Source organism: Vanacampus margaritifer, chromosome 9 (assembly GCF_051991255.1).
Source record: "Vanacampus margaritifer isolate UIUO_Vmar chromosome 9, RoL_Vmar_1.0, whole genome shotgun sequence".
Taxonomy (NCBI): domain Eukaryota; kingdom Metazoa; phylum Chordata; class Actinopteri; order Syngnathiformes; family Syngnathidae; genus Vanacampus; species Vanacampus margaritifer.
Genome location: NC_135440.1, coordinates 10,540,709 through 10,559,740, shown reverse-complemented (window position 1 = coordinate 10,559,740; position 19,032 = coordinate 10,540,709). Strand labels below are relative to the sequence as shown.

At 39.4% G+C, this 19,032-nt stretch overlaps 1 protein-coding gene across 2 annotated transcripts in view; it reads left to right on the top strand.

The window, feature by feature from the left end:
• Positions 1-19,032, top strand: part of dyrk1b (dual-specificity tyrosine-(Y)-phosphorylation regulated kinase 1B) — a 61,230-nt gene that overhangs the window by 7,168 nt on the left and 35,030 nt on the right. The window contains exon 1 of one of the 2 annotated variants that reach the window (XM_077575354.1): positions 15,148-17,088. The exons of the other annotated variant lie outside the window; for it this stretch is intronic. Within the exon in view, the coding sequence (XP_077431480.1) occupies positions 16,986-17,088 (103 nt within the window). The 5' untranslated portion in view covers positions 15,148-16,985. Of the gene's footprint in view, positions 1-15,147; positions 17,089-19,032 lie in introns of those variants that run through there. 2 annotated transcript variants of the gene reach the window in all.

The following is a 19,032-nucleotide window of genomic DNA, read 5'->3' as shown; positions in this document are numbered from 1 at the left end:
TAAATAAGAGGACGCCCTTCACACAGAATAACAGTCTTTCAGACATGCATGCCATTTTCTTCCTGATCTTAAAACTGTAAGTATCAGTGACTGGTATCAGCAGCTCTCGTAAGGACTCAATTCATTGAAATAATGGCAGTACTGTATCAGCCCAATTTTTAGCTGTAAATACTGTGTGCATTTTAAAAGTGAACCAAAAAGTATGTACTATGAAAATGATCTAATAGACTTTACACAATCAAGGTTTTAAAAAGTAAACATAAAAAAAAGTTTGCCGATCTGATCACAAGAGGTCTCTTTAAATAACTTATGTAAGGCATATTTTGTACTGTTTACGCAGTATCAACAAAAGTATTCTCAAGCATTTTTACCCAACAATCTTTGCCATACCACAATTTAATTGTTCAGAGACCTTTAATTGCAAATAGTCCAGATCATCGGAATTCCAACTTGTCAACGGTGAATATTCTTAGATTTCAGTGGTCCTCCGTGAAACAACGTAGGTTTTCAACTCCTCTTTGCTTTCCTTTATTTTCTCCGTGCTCTGTGTGGTAAGCAGACAGACAGCAGAAATACAAATTAAACGGGTGTGGCATGAAATGATTTTTTACAGTTTTGATAAGTATTATGCAAATATATATATATATATATATATATATTAACCATTTTTGGAATTCTGTGTGGAATGATAAAACTTACTTTATTTTATTTTATTATTTCTACTTTTTTGTTGTTGATTCAAAACCATAGAGTTTGTAATTGCTACGGTTGACTGTGAGAAGTGGTGCATTATCTGACACAAGCATGGGATGCCATGCCAATGTTTTTGGCCATGACTTTTGATACTGTATTGGTAAGCTTGGCAGTGCTTTGGAGGCTGCTGGCTGGCTGGGTCTCGCTTACTCGCTCACACGTATGTTTTGTTTTGGTCAGAGCCTTGTGTGTATTTATGATCAGCTTTAGGTAAAGAACAACGAATATTCTGTTGCATACGGTGAATTGCATTTCCATACTCACTGTGATCTGAGTGCTTATTTTATGGCCATACTGGAACTGGCAAAACTGCCCGGTTACAGATACATAAGAAAATAAAGTACTAAGTTTGATTTATTTCAAATACCTAGTACAATGTAGTACAACATACTTGTATAAGTCCCAAGATGAAGTAAACCACATATAACCACGTCAACTACTTTGCCACGTGATTCTTTTTCAAGTCTGGTCAGCGTCTCATCTTGCATGACTTCACTTCATTTGACTCACTGCAAATCTGTCAATCTGTCTTCCCGCGGTGGTAATTTGGGCAAGTGGGATGTTTCATGGAGCCCCTCCACCTGTCCTTACTCGGACTCTATTTGTGGGTCTCCCGCTGAACAAGTCACTCGCCTGGCAACAGGCATCACTCGCTCGCTCTTTCTCTCTCTCTCTCTCTCTCTCTCTCTCTCTCTCTCACATTCTCTCTCTCATATACACAAATTTGTCTTACTCCTACTTAGCTTGTCTGCGCTCATCATTGCACAGCCATGAACCTATTCTATTAGTATGTTGCATGCTAAAATGCTAGCTGTATGTATACCTTTACATTTTTTTTATGCTTTATATTTTTGATAGAAGAAATGTGAAGTTTAAATTTAACAGTATATTTGTTTGAATTTAAGAAATAATAAGTTTTGATTATACAAAAAAAAGGAAACCAAATGTTTTTTCTTTATAAAGTGAAATGTATTATTAACTCATTCACTGCCATTGACGCCTATAAACGTCAAAAATAAATTTGAACTATTCTGTTAAAAAAAAAAAGAGTATGAAAATGCAGAAATTTTTAATTAATAATCTTTTTTTTGTTGAAAAAAGAAAATATTATTAAAAAGGGGGCGTCAGGCGATTAAAATTTTCAATTGTAATCAATCACATGACTTCAATAGTTAACTCAAGATTAATCACACATTTTATATTTGTTCTAAATGTACTATAATTTTTTTTTTAGGTTTTCATACCCTTGTTAACAAAAGTGGAAAAAAAAGTTTTAAACTAATATGAATAGTTCAAATGAATTTTTGACGTCCATAGCCGTCAATGGCAGTGAATGAGTTAACAGAGCTCTACAGTAACTTTGGACCGGTAGCACTGAGGCTCGTTGCACCAGCACAGGATTTGGTCGCACCCTTTTTTGGAGGAGGTAGCATGAGCATATTTGCTGATGTATAGTTGTCTTATTACTGTAGTGTTGATTTGTATGATGTAAAGATTGAAGAAGTTATATGTGCAAAATATTTCACTGTAGCAAGGCCTTTGAACTGCAACAAGCAGTGGCTGACAAAACAGTTCGAATGTTTTACATCATTTGAAAAGAAGACAAAAAACAAAGGCTTTGCTTTTATGAAGTGTTGTTCCGATATCGTTTTTAGTCCCCCGATACGATTCCAGTTTTGCAGTATTGGTCAATACCGTACCGATACCAATTTTTTCCCCCCAACACGACAAAGCTGCCCTGCCATTGGTTCAGAGCATTCAAGGACCAATAAGATCTTTGCTCGGCATGCAGTGAACACGTCACTCATCAGTGAATGTCGGGCACAAGCAGGACACAAGTTGCTGCATCCAAAGTCCTATATTAGCGTTGGAAATAATGGTATCGGCATGTTACTTGTTAGTACTTGCCGATGCCAATACTACTGTTTTAATGCAGTATCGGCCCGGGGCCTATCCCGATACTGGTATCGGTATTGGAACAACACTACAAAACATTTAGTTCAACTTCTAGCTCTTCTATGTATGGGGAGAGTTTTTGTCTCAAAATTATTCACACAAATACTTGGTTAAGCCGCGATTTTTACGTGTTTTTCAGATACACAAATATATCAGCATTAAAATATGCTAGTGCGACCGGTTGAAATTTTTACCAGCACACACAGCACAGAAGTTGGCTGCATTTGCGAGTATATTGGTTGTATTCTTAAGCCCTGATTCAAAAAATATATATTTTATCCGAATATATAACTATTCTATAGAATTTTCATCGAGACTAAAATAGTATACCATCTAGAGCTATCAAAATTAATTCACTTAATTCAAATTAATTCAATTCATTGACAAGTAATTGATTATCAAATTAATGGACAACTATTTTAATAAACGAGTAATCGTTTGGAGTCATTTTCTAATTTAAAATTGTCCAAATCCTCAGATTTCAGCATATCAACAGTAATTGTTGATTGATGATTTCCGCAGTCCTTCATGAAAGAAGACTGATTATCGTCTGTGTTTAATCAAAATAAGACATTTGCAAACATCTGTTTTTACTTTGAAAAACAATGACCAAACCAGTAAAGTAAGGTAGAACATCAACCCCCCCTTTTTTTAAATTACTATACAAATACGAAGTGCGAAATAAACACCAATCACTAGTAATTAGTGAAAAAAATGCTTTTGTAATACACTTTAATGCAAAATTAAAATGAATCAGATTAAGCAATTGACTGCATCAATCATAATCAATAGATTAATCTATTCTAAAAATATTTGATGACAGTACTAATACTATCCTATACTATACTAAAATATTAGATAGTTGCAGCCTTACATTCGCTCAACATCCTTGTCTATTAAACCCTTGCTTCAAGTTACACGGATAAATTGCTCCTCAAAATTAGTAAATTGTTCCTCAAATTAAGTCATTGATTAGCAAAATTGCTCCTTGAAGAAAAAGATAATTTCAAGCCTTGTAGTATATTGATCAAAATTATGTATCCCAGGACCCACCGCCCATTGCAGATTATATTAGCAAAAGTTTATCAAACAATTGTGGTAAAGTGATCATCTATTAGATGTTTTTCTTTATTAAAATGCAATAATGTTTGAGTTCAACTTTGAAATTACAAGTCAAGGTTTTGAACATAAAGTATGAAAAAGATCACACTCCCCCTCCTTTGTTGTCATTTGTTGGTATTTCTCAAAGTGATGTTTTTATGCATAGCGAATATGCATAAAAACATGAGTGACGTCAAAGCAGTTTCACACAAAGACTGAGGAAGTCCTCTCTTGTAGTGGTAAATAAACTCATTCAAACTGAAGCACTCAGGTAGGGCCAAGGACAGCTGTAACAAAGCGAGCAGATACAGTGCAGTGGAAAGGGCTTTACTTGCCTACCTACGATTTTAGGTCCAGTGGGTGACCGACCACGCACAAGAAGCGCATTCTCCTTTTGACCATAAAAGTTTAAACAGTACAAAGGATTGCCACCATTTTGTCAGTGGTTAGATAACAATAGAAGTAGGGATGCACGATAATATTGGTGGCCGTTAATTATCGGCAATTATCGACCAATTGACGTCAAACAGATCATAAAGAAATCTGCCGATAATTATCAGCAATTATCAACCAATTTGACATCACACAGATAATACAGAAGTCCGCCGATAGTAATAGACTTGCCGCGTTGGTCCATATATTGTGGTTGTGGCTCAAGTTGTGCCCAACTCTTCAACCCCTCCCCTCTCCTATGGTAATGTCACAAATTTGTGACGGCATAATGCGCACAACGGACCTCGTGTTGACAGAAGATGCATCATGGCAACATGGCAGTCGCCAATGTGGGCTTTCTTCATTTTTTTTAAAAACATGATTATTATGTTTTTGGCAAACTCAAAACCGGTTACTAGTTGTCTTTGAAGTAGAGATATCAATAAAATTCAGCTTCATATTGCACACAATGTTTCAATATATTTGCACATGTTAGCCCTATAGTAGGACTCAAGTATATTTGTATTCAAGTTAATTTTGCAAACAATTATCGTCTTACTTATCGGTTATCGACATTGCCACTTTCTAAATGTTTGGTTTATCGGTATCAGTTGAAAATAGCATTATCGTGAATCCCTAAATAGAAGTATTCTCGCTTGACTACAAGCCAATCACTTCACCGGACAGCACACTGCACAGAACACCAACTTTTACTTTACGAGTCAACCCAAAAATGTTCTTTTACAATATTATGTTGTATGTGCCCCTAGTAGTCTAATAGCAGACAATCGCCACTAGCTTGCAGAATTGAGCAACTTGAGGCAGGTCACTGAATAAGACACAGTATTCATTTATAGAATTAATAGTCAACGAATAATAAAATAAAGGGTGTGGATGAAACACACAATTACCAACTCAAAGCACACAGCGAACAACTCTACATCAACTGTAATACAACACGTAATAAAGGGGAACTATTTACAACTTGAGCGATGAGACATGGAGGGATGCTATCAACTTCGCCTCCCCATCTCGGGGAGTGACATCAAGTACGTGCTAAGTCACGTTTTCAGCACGTTGAGAACTTATGTGGACACAGCACTAAGCAGCCGGCAATATAAACATAAATGGATGGATTAATTTTTTTATAAAACAAGTAGCACATTAAGTGAAATACAGAAAGACTGTCATTATTATTATTTTTTAAATAAAGAGTGTTAAGTGAAGTTTAAAATGGCTGTCTTTATTTTATTTTTTAAATAAAAACTTGATTCTTAAACGGTACTGTTAAAAATGAACTTCAAATAAATTACTGTATTGGCAAAACCATATGTCATTTCTATGTTAAGCGGAATTGTCGGAATCTGTTGAATGGAACTAATACTGAAAATATATTAAAAATGGCTTGCTTTCTTTGATGATGTGATGTTAATGATTGAACAAACATGACACTTTCTGGGTCTCTTGAAAAGTGACTATTTGGAGGTACAAGGTTTCAGCCCGCAATATGTAGCTTCATTCTGTTAGCTGCTGATGCTATTGCTAATGTTGTGCTGGCTTCAGAGTTGGTTGTCAAATTAATGTTCTTATTGACAAATTCGGCCTACGTTACAAGTCAAAATGGCGGCCTTACTCTGTGAAATGACGCTTTCCGCTCATTGAAAAACGTTGGACTTTGGATCGTTGTAATTATTAGTTTCATTTCAAATTGTGATGAAATGTGACTACTATAATAATCTGCCTGGTTTGTATGGTAGTCGCAGGCAAAAACAATAAAATCTGGCATTTGTTTTCACCGTATAAAGGAAGCATTTGCATTGCGTTGCATTGGGGAAATATCAGAAATGCCCGGATGTTCGGAATTGTCAATATGCACACTATAGCAGACTGAGGTCAGGCTTTGACTTCACTTGAAGCGCTCTAGTGTGTTTGGAATCCAAGACCACCGCTTGCAGGAGGTTGATTTGGTCAACAAAACAGTTAATTTGCTGTGTTCACACCTGGCTTGTTGCCAGCGCTTTTTGTTACTCGTGTTATTTCTGATTGTTAGATAATAAATTGTTGCACCTACCTGCTATCTGCGTTTTTTGGGATCTTTTCTGTACCAGCCCCACTGACATTTGACATAATCTCCCGACCATGGATCCCGCAGAAGAGAAAAGGTTCGGAGAGCTTTGGCCGGCCACGGATAGCGTGTGGGTCAGCAGGAGGAATCGCTGGCGGAACTCCGCAATGTGTTCACCTTGCTTGCTCGCCGCTTTGAAGAGTTGAGTTCCCATGCAGCAACTGAGGGGTCTCGGCTTCCTGCCACACCCCGGGAACCCAACTTTCCCCATCCGCCGCGTTATGAGGGGCAGCCTGGAAATTGTGGGCCATTTTAACATCATTGTTCACTGATCTTTGATCAACAACCACTGACGTATGCTACCGACAGCTCTAAAGTAGCCCTTATTATGAGTCTCCTGACTGGCCAGGCTGCCGCGTGGGAGATGGTGGTGAGCAACTCTTGACTGGAACTTTGGTCATCGTTATCGGCTTTCCTTGGGGAGCTCCGGCGTATGTTTGATCACCCGTTCAAGGGCCGGTAGGCCGGTGGACAGCTGATGGACTGTGTCAAGGGCAAGCCATCTGTCGCGGACTACTCGATCACTTTCGGCATTCTGGCCGCGGAAAGCGGGTTTAACGAACAAGCCCTGTGTTGCTTGTTTCGGCGCGGACCAAACGCTGGTGTGAAGGACGAACTGGCGGTCTGTGACGACGCCGATAATTTGGAGGACCGCATTGCTTCGGCCATCAGCAAGGATTGTGCTAAATCATTGCCACCTCATAGACCCTATGACTGCGCAATAGAACTCCCTAATGCTCCACTTCCCAGTTGTACCAGCTTTCGAAACCCGAGCAGGAAGTGTTGCACACATACATTTCAGAGTCTTTAGCAGCCGGGTTAATACGTTCGTCGATGTCGCCTGTGGGGGCCCGATTCTTTTTTTGATAAGAAAAACAAAACTCTACGCCCCTGTGTCAATTACTGCAAACTCAATGATATCACTGTCAAGGATGAGTAGCCACTTCCCTTGCTAAACTCGACTTCCAAAGCGCCTACCATTTGGTTAGAATCAGGGAAGCTGATGAGTAGAAGACCGCTTTCAAGACACCCTTAGGGGATTTTGAATACTTGGCGATGCCGTTCGGTCGTACCAACGCGCCCGCAGTGTTCCAATGTCTCATCAATGACGTATTACGGGACATGCTCAACGTATTCTGCTTTGTGTACCTCAACGATATCTTGGAAAAGGCTAACCAGGATCTGGAGGCGACATTGCGATGTGTTTGCCTACATTGGCCAACGTCATAGGCCTCCCATCTGCTTTGGGTGGAGTACGCACATAACACCCTGGTCTCCTCATCCACTGGTCAGTCGCCCTTTTATGCCACCTATGGATACCAGCCACCAGGAGGGCCAAGTGTACGTGCACTCTGTTCAGCTGCACTTGCAAAAGGCCCATAGAGTGTGGCGGGAGGCCAGAGCAGCTCTGTCACACACTGCTGCCCACAACCGCTAGATTGCGGACGGCCGTCCCGCGCCGTGCTACCATCCGGGTCAGAAGGTCTGGTTATCCACACGGGATCTACATCTGGTAGGTGGTTTTTCGGACCATTGGAAGTAGAATCCGTGCTGAACCCAGTCTCCATGAAGCTACGTCTTCCGCCAACCTTCAAGGTGCACCCTGTCTTCCACGTCTACCTGCTCAAGCCAGTGTCTTCCTGCCCTCTGAACCCTCCTACGACAACTCCGCTTCTTTGACTGATTGACGGCGGCCCGGTATACACCGTTAAGGAAATCCTGGACTACAGACGACGAGGCCGGGGTGTCCAGTACCTGGTTCGGCTGGGAGGGCTATGGGCCAGAGGAGCATCAGTGTACTGTCATGGTCCAGCCCTCATATCTGTTGTGCTTTGTTTTTTTTCAGTGCCTAATTGAGTGGGGGACATGTACCTGTGGTGCATTGCTAATCAGGGGACTATAAAGGATGTTGGCAACTAGTAGTCGGTGTCGGAAGATTCTCCTTGCTCACTGCCAGTCTGCCTACCGTGCATGTTCTCAACTCTGTTGTATTCTCACGTCAAGATTCATAGTTGTTTTCACGTCGTTTTATGTTACATTTAAGTTTATTTCCTGCCAATTTTTTAATGAGCGCTTTTTGTTGTTTAAAGTCCGTGCGTTTTGTAGCCGTAGTTAGCAGGGGTGTGGATTGCTTAGTACCTGGCGATTCGATCTGTATCACGATTCATAAGTCACAATTCGATTCGATGAATCCTGATCCGAATATATAAATTGATTATTAGGATTTTTTAAACTAAAATTTAGAAAATACTAATCAGTAAACTTGTACATGTACACTGTAAGATTTGTATGAAAATTTATTTATTTATCTGAAACTTCAGGCTTATAACTGTGAGCCACTGTCTTTAACAAACAATCTGTTGCAATCGGTTTCATTTTTGAACAGCATTGAAATGAAAAAGGCTTAATGTTCCATTAATATAACATTCTTCCATGCTTAACGTGTGTACTAAACCTAAGTAAGACGTTTTGTTGAATATTTCCATAAAAAATGTATGTTTAAACATCGATTCGGCCGCATATTGAATCGATTCGAGAATTGCGCACTGTAATATCGCTGAATCGATTTTTTTTTAAAAACACCCCTTAGTAGTAGTCTCCCTTGATGCTGGTGTGTAATTTTTATTATCTAGTTTGACAAGTTTGTAAAGTTCATTAAACACAAGTTAACTTTGGTTTGTGAACAACATCGGATAGTAGTAGTAGTGTATTTTGCCTAGCTAGACAAAAGACGCATTTTTTTTTTATTCACTTGTTTTCTTTTTTACCATTAATTATTCAATATTGCCGTTTATCATTTCTATTGTTGATGTTGGAATATATTTGTGTTGTAGAACTATGCAACTCCGTACATTACTTTTGCCATTGTTTTACGCCTGTGCGCAATAGTCATACTGCAGTAGCCATTGCAAGTTAGTTTTACAGTGTTACTGCGAGGCAAATTAACTGTTCCTTTCTTGTGCACGCCCCAGGTGCAGCGATTCTCCCTTCTAGGCTTCTGACATGGCCTCCAAGCATAACTTGGAAATTTGTGCGCAAAGTGTGATCGGTGAAGCCTGATTGTGGCCCTAATTTCCAGATTGTGGAATTTTCCTGACTCATAGGAATTCCATTAGAGATCCATTGGGAAAAAATGTCACACTTTAAATGTGAAAGTAACTTGCATAGTAGATCCGGAAGTCATCCTGATCTTTGCTAGTGACGTGCGTGGCTCATCTACGGGGTGCTTTGAAGGAGCGTGTGTTTTTTAATAAATGCAAATACATTTAATGTAATATGAATACCATGTATTGAGTCTTTCCAGGTAGACGCCCTGTTTGTTGATGGGAGTACGGGCCAGAACAAAGAACAATGTCACATGGGTCCAACACCATGCTCATAACTGGGACGGTGCAATTTGAGAGTTGATCAGGTTGCCAGGCAACACAAACCACGTGGCGCATCAAATCAAATGGAAAAAAAGTCACGGCCCTTTATTACGATGACTGTATTGTTTGTGATCGGTTTGCCAACTCAAAGCCCATCAGCATGTAGGATCAGGATCCTTATCAGGCTTCTGCAGAGCTTGCTGATGAGCTTTTTATATACATCTAAAACCTGCAGGACTCTGGCCCTCAAGGGCCAGCATTGGGGAAGCCTGGTATGCAACATAGATTGTGCATGAATATTCCAGTACAACCAAAATGTCTGAAATGCACATACCGGTTTGTCTGGTACCAAGAACCAGGCAGCCTTTCTTCCCCATTCTAAAAGTTTACCTTTTTTTTTGTTTTGTTTTTGCTTATTTTCCATTTTAAAAAATTACCAGTGACCATGAATAATACTTAGCTCTCTCAAAAAGAAAAAAACAACTAAAAAGTGACCAGGACTTTGTTAGATGAAATGCAGCCATTCGCCTAACCCTAACCCTATCACTGTGGTTGGTGCAACCTAATCTGTAGTGAATCACACCAATGGGTTTAAAAATGGCCACACGTCTCTCAAATGCATCAAATAAATGTAGCATATACATACAGTATGTGATCATGTGAACATTTCAAATTGCAAGAATACAGGTGAAATTTTATGTGAACACATTTTTAGTTTTAGTGTAATGTGCTAATTTGTTTTATTTGGCTAAAACTACAAGTCTAAGATGTAGGTCAGTGGGTTATAATACATCAACAGGTTGAATCTGTAGATGACTAAGCTGCTAGCTAAAGACTGTGTTTTCTGCATTAGCTAGCCACATTGTTTTCAATTATTTATTTGAAAACTAATTAGTTTAACTGTTATTCACAATTCATTAGTTACTTTTATTATTTTATCAACACATTTATTAGACAACTTGTCATAAAAATGAGAAGAGACGATCAAGCGTAATGAAGTGCTTTAATGCAGACGCTTTCAATTTCAGTGAGTTGTCAACATTGACCATTTTGAATAGGTATCATGAATTTCAATCTAGATTCCACATGGATCCATGTCCAGAAAGTAAAAACCTCCCAGTTTGGCTTTAGCTTTGGCTTTTGCAGGGAAAGGATCTTGTTACCTGATGGAAGCACCTGTGTCAAAAGCCAATCTGTGGCAGGGTTTTACTTTCCTGACCTGAACTCTCCACCTCTGCAGTGTATTTATTCATCCTTGTATACCCAAATTTGAGCCGGCTCATTGAGCTCCTCTGACAAGCATAACATTCAGCCGCAAAAACAAATTATTGTGTTTGGGAATGGTAAAAGTAATTTTGTAAAATGTCTAACCTGACATCCTCATTAATTATATACGAGCTTTACATTTTTTTTCTTTTTTGTGGGGTGGGGAGGGGCTGTAACGCTTCTAAATACATGGGATGCAGTAATATTTCTCTTTTAGCATTAAATTAGAATTTTGGTCAAAGAGCTTCTACATTCCACATTATATGTTATATACAATCACATAAACAAAATGGAATAAAACATTACTGTGAAACAGCTAGACCATTGGTGGTGATGTAATAAATGTTGTCTTCATTGTGTATATATACTGTACTGTATGTATTTATCCTAAAATTATCATTCTAATAAATTAGTATTGTGTTGTACATTACTGACTGGCTGATTGCTGTCCATGCATAGGTACAGAGCAGCTCAAACAATGTTGCTAATGCATCCGAAGCCGAAACCCCTGAGGCCTTTAACTCGTCCTATATTTGATTCCTCAATGCCTGTGTCATACCTCCTTGGTTTTGTTTTTGTCTCTCTGGCACCGCCAAGTGCTGAGAAAGAGGATGATAAATCCGCGTGGAAAGTGCTCCTCCATTCCGCTCCGAAAGCACCCTGCAGTAGCAGCATGGTAATTCCGCTCCTCTATCTTTCCTCTGCATCGTGTTTACCTAGCAACAAGCATCACCCGCTGCTGGCCATCCCATTGGTCATTTGAAAACGCACCGGGGACCAATGGCAGAGCTGTTGCCATGGTACAGCGTATAGTTGCCGGGTGGAAATTTGCTGCAAGGCACGTGAGTGTCAGTCTGCTTGCCTCCTCACAGTACTGTTGTAATCTCTGCTGTCTGACCGTTAATACATATGAATGTGATTTAGTGGAAACCAGTCAGTATTTCAGGGAAGGAAAAATATACATTCTTCATACATATATACATATTTGATATTAAAACAGACCCCCCCCCCTTCCCCCACCAACAACAAAAAAATCACTGCAACTACAGTACACTGAGATTGTTAAAAATCAACCATTAAGACGGCATTGTTCTTAATACCTAGAGGTATCGTTTTAGATTGCATCCCCCCCCAAACCATGAGCACTGTCTTCACTGTTTTTCATATGCAGTTGAAATAATAAATTAGATGAATTTGATCAAGTGAACTACAATACAAACATCTAAGCACAATTTAATGCAATAAATTGTTGAAAAATAAAATTGTAGCATTATTATACATAAGATTAAGTTATTGATAGCTAACTAAATAATAATAATAATTATTATTTGATACTGCTCATGTGATATTTTATCCTAAGTGTAACTATCTGTGTGAAATGTACAGGTATACCTGAGTGTAATGCTAGATTAAATCTATCTAGAATGAATTATTGATCAGGTTTTTAATTCATCTTTTTTTTTTCATTTTACTTCTTATTAGACTGATTTGAATACTTAAAGTCAACATGTATACTATTTTATGGTTGAGTTTTGTCTTTTTTATATTTTACTACTTCATCCTAAATTGGCAGTTGTTTTATTGAAAATACTAAAACTATGAAACAAATAATTTCAGTTATGTATCCTTATTAATATTGCAATGATGATCTTTTTTTTTTTTTTTTTAATTATGATTGGTCTTCACGACAATGGACTGGTGACCAGTTGAGGGTCGATGCCGTCATTTGCCCCATTTCAGCTGGGATAGGTTCCAGCTCCATTAGCCATGTGTTTGTGCCATGGCATGACCAAGAACACTCACACACTTGGCCACCTGTTGCTCATCTGCTTGTAGTTTTGCGCACCCGCCCATGTGAAACAAATACTTGGCTGAGATTATACGGTATATACAGTATGTAATAAAGTTATCATATATGTACAAACAAAATGAGGTGTGATTCAATGTGTTTTTTCCGTAAATGCAAAAATATATTTTCTGTTTATCAAGGTCATAGATTATCAAATGACAACAATGGATTACATGTTATGTGTCAAGAAGCTAGTTGAGACAAAGCCATCAACAAGCTACCTCTACACTATTTAGCCAGAAAGTCATTATATGTGAAGAAATTAGGAAGTGAAATAGATTTTTATGAAAGGAACACAGTTATGACTTGGCAAATTGTTGTGGAACAATGGAGGTCTATCTATTCTGGGTCTTTGCTCCTATACAATCAGATTAGACAGGGTCAATCACTCTCTGAGATGTGCTTTGGGTATTTCATAAGCAGACCACCCTTGTAGTGATACATCTGTGTGTGATTACCACCTTATCTTAAATAGGCTTTGAATGTTGCTACCTGTTTGTTTATGTGTTTTTATGAGAATGAGCCTTTAAATGTGATCTCTATAATTATAGTAAGTTATTAGGCCATGCTGTCTTTATTTAGCCATGACTTGTCAGCTGTTTGTCAGCATTTGGTAGTGGTATGATTCCGACTGTAGGTTTGAGCCGATTGCAAAAGAAAGTTGTAGAAATTGAAGCTAAAATGCTGTAGACGTATGTGCTGAACTTTGACACTTTAGTCTGGATCTTTGTAAGCTCAAGGACATTTCAAACTAAAATACTATCTAATGACTACATGTGCTGAACTAGTAATTATCACTAAATTATATCAAGTCATTTGATTGTTTCAGCTTAATGGACAATGTTTAAAGGTTAGTTGTATTCCACCAATCATTTAATCAACACAATGACCGTATTATGATAGGAGGCCGAGGCTCTATTTTTGCAAACCATTCTATTTTAAGACACTGTATAAGCTGAACGATATCAACAGATTAGTGTCACTAAATAGCAACTGAATCAACAAGAATTTGACACACATTTATCTATGCTGCGTGAACTGTATTTGAGGGTGAATTTCCCTTTAAGCCAGGGAGCTGTCAGCTGGTTTATGACACTGTTTGTGTGCTGAGCTGTTCCCAGGCAGCATTGTGCCTGATTTAGCCGGAATGCTCGGATAGCAACAGGAACAACTTTTAGCTTTGGCTGGTTAGTGAGGGGAAGTCACATATCAGATCAGTGAGCATGTGCGCATGGAAGCCCTTTGCCCTGCTCTTCTCCATGCTCCCGACAGTTTGCCCCCCTCCCCCGCCTCCCTCCTTCCAATTCTACCTGACATCCTCAAACTATTTCCGCGTCATTCCTGCATCGCGCCGTTTGAAGAGACACTGGGAAACCAAGCCAAGTGCTCCTCCCACAGATCGACTCGGTGTCCAATCACAGCCGGGGACTACACTTTACGTAGCCAATGGCGTTGCAGCTGCCATGGCGTCGGGTAGCAACAGAGCCTGTGGGAGGGTGCGTGCTGAGTGAGGGAGAGGCTGCCCTCACCCCAGCACAGAGAAGTAGAAACCGTTTAGAAGACTGAATAAAAAAAAAAGAGGCTTTGTGTATTATTTGTTGCCCCTTTTATCATTATGACTGTTGGTTGTAATTTCACATGGATGTGTTTTGTCTTTAAATGTTCATTTTTCATTCAGCACAGCAAGTTTATTTATGCCAGTACATTATACAGTATATGTTATGCACATGCGTTAAAGGTTCTTAAACCTACAGGTTATTTTCTTAATATTTTTGTACCTCATGTGATCGTTTTCGGATAGCATAAATAGCTGTTGTAAATTCACTTAATTGAAAATATAACAACTTCCCCTTTATTGTAATGACTATTATACAGATATTTTTTCAAATTGTCATTTAGATTTGCAGCAAGTGGTTGTAATAGAGCAGGAGTTTATTCTTGAAATTGTGGCATGTGTCTAACTTAATGTTGTCTATATATGTGAATATAAAGTTCCAGTAAATATACTCCGTTGTTACTATAAATGGACAGGACGAGAGAGAGGTCTATTTGGAAGAGGCTACTTCGAGCACACAGAGAGGGTTGTTGCCCCGCTTGCCCAAATGCATTTGTCATGTTAAGATCCACTTTACAAAACAGTCTGCAGTTTCAATTTTGTACTATCCGAAGTAAGAATACTCATCGCCAACGTCAGCTTTATTGAATTGCGTCACTGTTGCTGATAAAAGCAGTGATACGTGGGGCTGCGAAAGAGCGCCTTCTCTCACCTTCGCGCTGTGCAATATGGTACATTCCTAATCGCAGGGTGGGGAGCTGTGTGAAGGAGAGCACAGATTCCCTGTAACGGAGAAACACTGGGCGAAGCAAAGGGAAACGGGCAAGAAACATGACTCTAGATTGCCCTTGTGAAGGTTTCCACCTCGAAGGATTACAAAAACTCCTGATTTAAACTTATTTAATACCCAGAAGGGCACAACGGCAAAGTAGGCGAGGACACTAAAGTGAACGGAAGGGGAGCGGAAGCGCTGGAAGAGTCGCGCCAAGAAGGCACCCAGGGTATCTGACAGCAAACTCAGGAACTTCAACTGCATTTGGTGGACTTGAAGACCAGTCTGGAATTTTGGATTGTTTCGTTCAAGACGCCGTGTTTGATTGTGATTAATTACCTCTTCCTGGAGCGAGCTGTGGTTTGCTTAACATCGGATTGTGTCACAGCTTGGAAACAACAGGCGGGCAGGTCGCTAGCGTCCTGTGTGGTTCACACGGGGAACGTTCGGCGTTGAACACAAAGTACTGGATTCAAAACTGTCAATTTTTCTTCTTTGGTTCACCCCACCTGACACGTCGTTGCCCTGCGAGTGTGGATATTCTGTCTGAGGAACTTTTTTTGTGGAATTATACAAGTTGAAGTGGACTGTTTTTTTTGTTTCCTCGAGTTTGTACAACTGCTAGTTTGACAGCCAGCTTTCTGGATAGTGCGTGGGCTTTTCTTTATTCTCTGGTGGTATTAAGGGGCTTATTTTACTGGCCGAGGCCTGCCAACCTCCTCTGTAGCCAAGCGATGGGCTGCTGAGTGACCACAACCCTGAAGACTCCTTGGAGCTTTGTCTGCACTGTCTTTGTGACATTGCCAGTAGATGACAGTGAGTGTCAGGGTTTTAAGCCGAGAGATAACCTCTCTCTACGCTGTCCTACACCAACCAGTGCCCAGTCCCCCAGAAAGCATCTGTAATTGGACCTATTTTTAGAGGGAGGGATGGGGTAAAAGCAGAAAGCTAGAAATTCAACTCCCCTCCTTCTCTTCTACCCCCTTCCATCAGCTGGGGAGCCTGGTTCCAGAGGAATTGCAACTAATTGTGTTTTACAAGAGGATAGACAGACATAAAATCAAAAGTTAAACAAACATATTCTAATGAATAATTTGAGTGAGATTGGTCAGAATAATTTTGACGGATGTCTTTCAAGCCTGGGAATACCTGCTGCACTGGATTTTATTGCTAACGGTGGCACTGGACAGAAAAATACCGTTTTGGATTACAAATTAAACATGTCTGATGAACTGCTTCTTTCCTACTTAGGGTTAATCCTACCCAGGACAACATTCATACCATTATGCCATTAGGATCCATGACAGAGTAGAAATCTTTAAATATTCTAGAATAGTAGGACCTACTTTCGACTACCTAAAATAAGTTACCAGCAATCTGGAGCAGTGCAAACTTCCATCTCAAAGAAACAAGTAAAAGCTACCCTGACTAACCAAATATTACCCACATCCCCCAACCACAGAGAAGAGAATATATATGTAGAATGATATCTCTATAGCTATAGTGTAACTCTTTACATCCTTTATATTTTTACTTACGATAGACAAGCTGCCTGTACACCAATTGGTTGCCTTAGAAACCACAGTAACAAAGAAACAAGCTAGAGAAGACGGTGCCTTTTAATTTGATTGGTTGGTTTCCCACCATTTCAAGATTGACTGAGTCAGTTGGATAAACTGATAGAGCAAACTCTGGGATTGAAAACACCTCATGAAGGTTACTGAAGACCCCCACAAAGGCTGCCCACCTGTGAAATCATTTGATTGATTGGGTTTCCCTTCTGGATTGACCTTTTGCCAAGTGTTTCCATGGTGATCACATCATCATCTGTGGAGGACAAGACTGTGCCCCCCTGCAGAATGGTCCAATCACAACCCTGGATCGCCTCTTCCCTCCATCGTGACAATAAAAGTCAGTTCCCCCACACAAACATGCACACGTGCACAAACATACACTTTTTAAAAACAAACAAAGCAATGCATGTGTATGTTTCTCAATGCAATTATGCAATAACGATTAGTGTTAGAGATGGACATTTTACAAATGTTCCTTGGTGAGCTGTGAGAAAATAATGTATTTTAAAATTCAAATCTCAAGTGGGTTGGAGAAATTTTCGCTGAATCTTCCTGTCAGCATCATATTGAGCAGAATAATGTGGCCTGGAGCAGTTGCCAAAACAGATGTCTGCATGGATATACCTCAGCTTCCCTTAGCTGATGTCCATGTTCTTTAAACCGCAAACAGTTGAAACAATTGATAGAATTCATCATTTGTATTTATGAATAGGCTTACTTAGTTGATGTAATATTTTTTTGGTTTGGAGAAATGTTAATGTAGCTGTTTTTTAGTATAGTTTTTATTGTTTTTTTTTTTTATGCTAATGTTTCAGTTTCAGTTTCAGAATGTATCATCACACAGCCAGAGTGTATATATTAGTGTGATAAAGCAGCTCTGCAACAAGTTGCATTGCCATTGTGTGTGAATCTCACCACTGTGGTGATGTTTGTGTATTAATGCATTCCATAAGGTATTTTGTAGCCAAAAAAGCTTTGGACACCTGGCTACCTCAAATTTAAATAGGTTCTTGTTTCTAACTGGTGTCCTTTTTTTGAAAGGCCCATTAATTGTCAGCAGGTTTGTTCTGACGGGGTTGTTAGCATGTGAACACTATTTACATTAACGTTTTGTACCATTTTTCCATCATTTGGACCTATGAAGTGTAACAAGTGCACTAATGCTTGAGCGTCATTTAGTTTTACTTGGTTTTCTGAAGTTAACACCCTGTTTTATTTGTAAAACATTCGTCAACTTTTTAAAGTTTTTGTCGCCCAAATTAACAGAAATTGCGCTGCAATGCTTTTATTATTTTTAGGATGGCAATATGTATCTGTAACGTATAGCGGTCACCAACGTGGTGCGTGTGGGCACTAGGTACCTCCAAAAGACCAACTGAGTAGCCTGTAGGCTTGTTCTAAAAATAGCTCACCAGTGATGGTACAATGTGATTTCCCACGAATGTTTTATAAGTGATAATTTGAACATTGGTAGATATTTATAGAGAAAGTGTTGCTTATTGATATTTAAGTTTCATAATTATTTGGGGGGGGGGGATCTTTATACTGCATTTCCTCAAATAGTGGCGGGTGACGTTTATTTGCTCAATCTCAAGGGGCATTGTGAGTCCATTCAAAGGAAGGTGTTCATTTGAGGGAGGCTCATATTAGCACAAATGTGTCAAGATACTGTACCTACTATTTTCATGAAGACTTGTGACTTCAGCGATTTCGATCCGAAATGTATAACTGAGCTGGGGCGATGGTCAGCTTACTATGTTGATCACCCGCACCATGTGTAGAGGCTCGTCCTCAGAGCAGGCGACCCCGGTTCGATTCCCGGGACGTGCGATCCCTTCCTCCAGGTTATTCCCTCCCTCCTCCCATTTCCTATCAAAGCTGTCCCGTCAATTAGAGGCTAAAAAGACAATATATACTGTATATATTTTTTTTTAAATTGTAACTGAGCTAACTGTAAATGATCTATTTGAATGTACGTTTATTCTCGGTTCATATCAATATTGTGCTCAATTCGGGGGGGTTGGGGGGGGGGGACTAATTGTTCCATACTTGTTTCCTTGTTATTGTTAGACAGACCAGGTTGAACAGCTTGGTTAAAGCTGGTGTACTCGAGCAAACAAGTGTAGACCCTGCCGATGTGTGTCTTGTGTGTCATATGTTTTATTATTTAAGCGATTTGTTTCCTCTAAACATAGTTCTCAAGACTTCTTTTGGTTTTAAAGACCACAGCACAGGCTTTGTCTGCAATTTGGGAAAGTTAGAGAATGTTGTAGTACAGTAG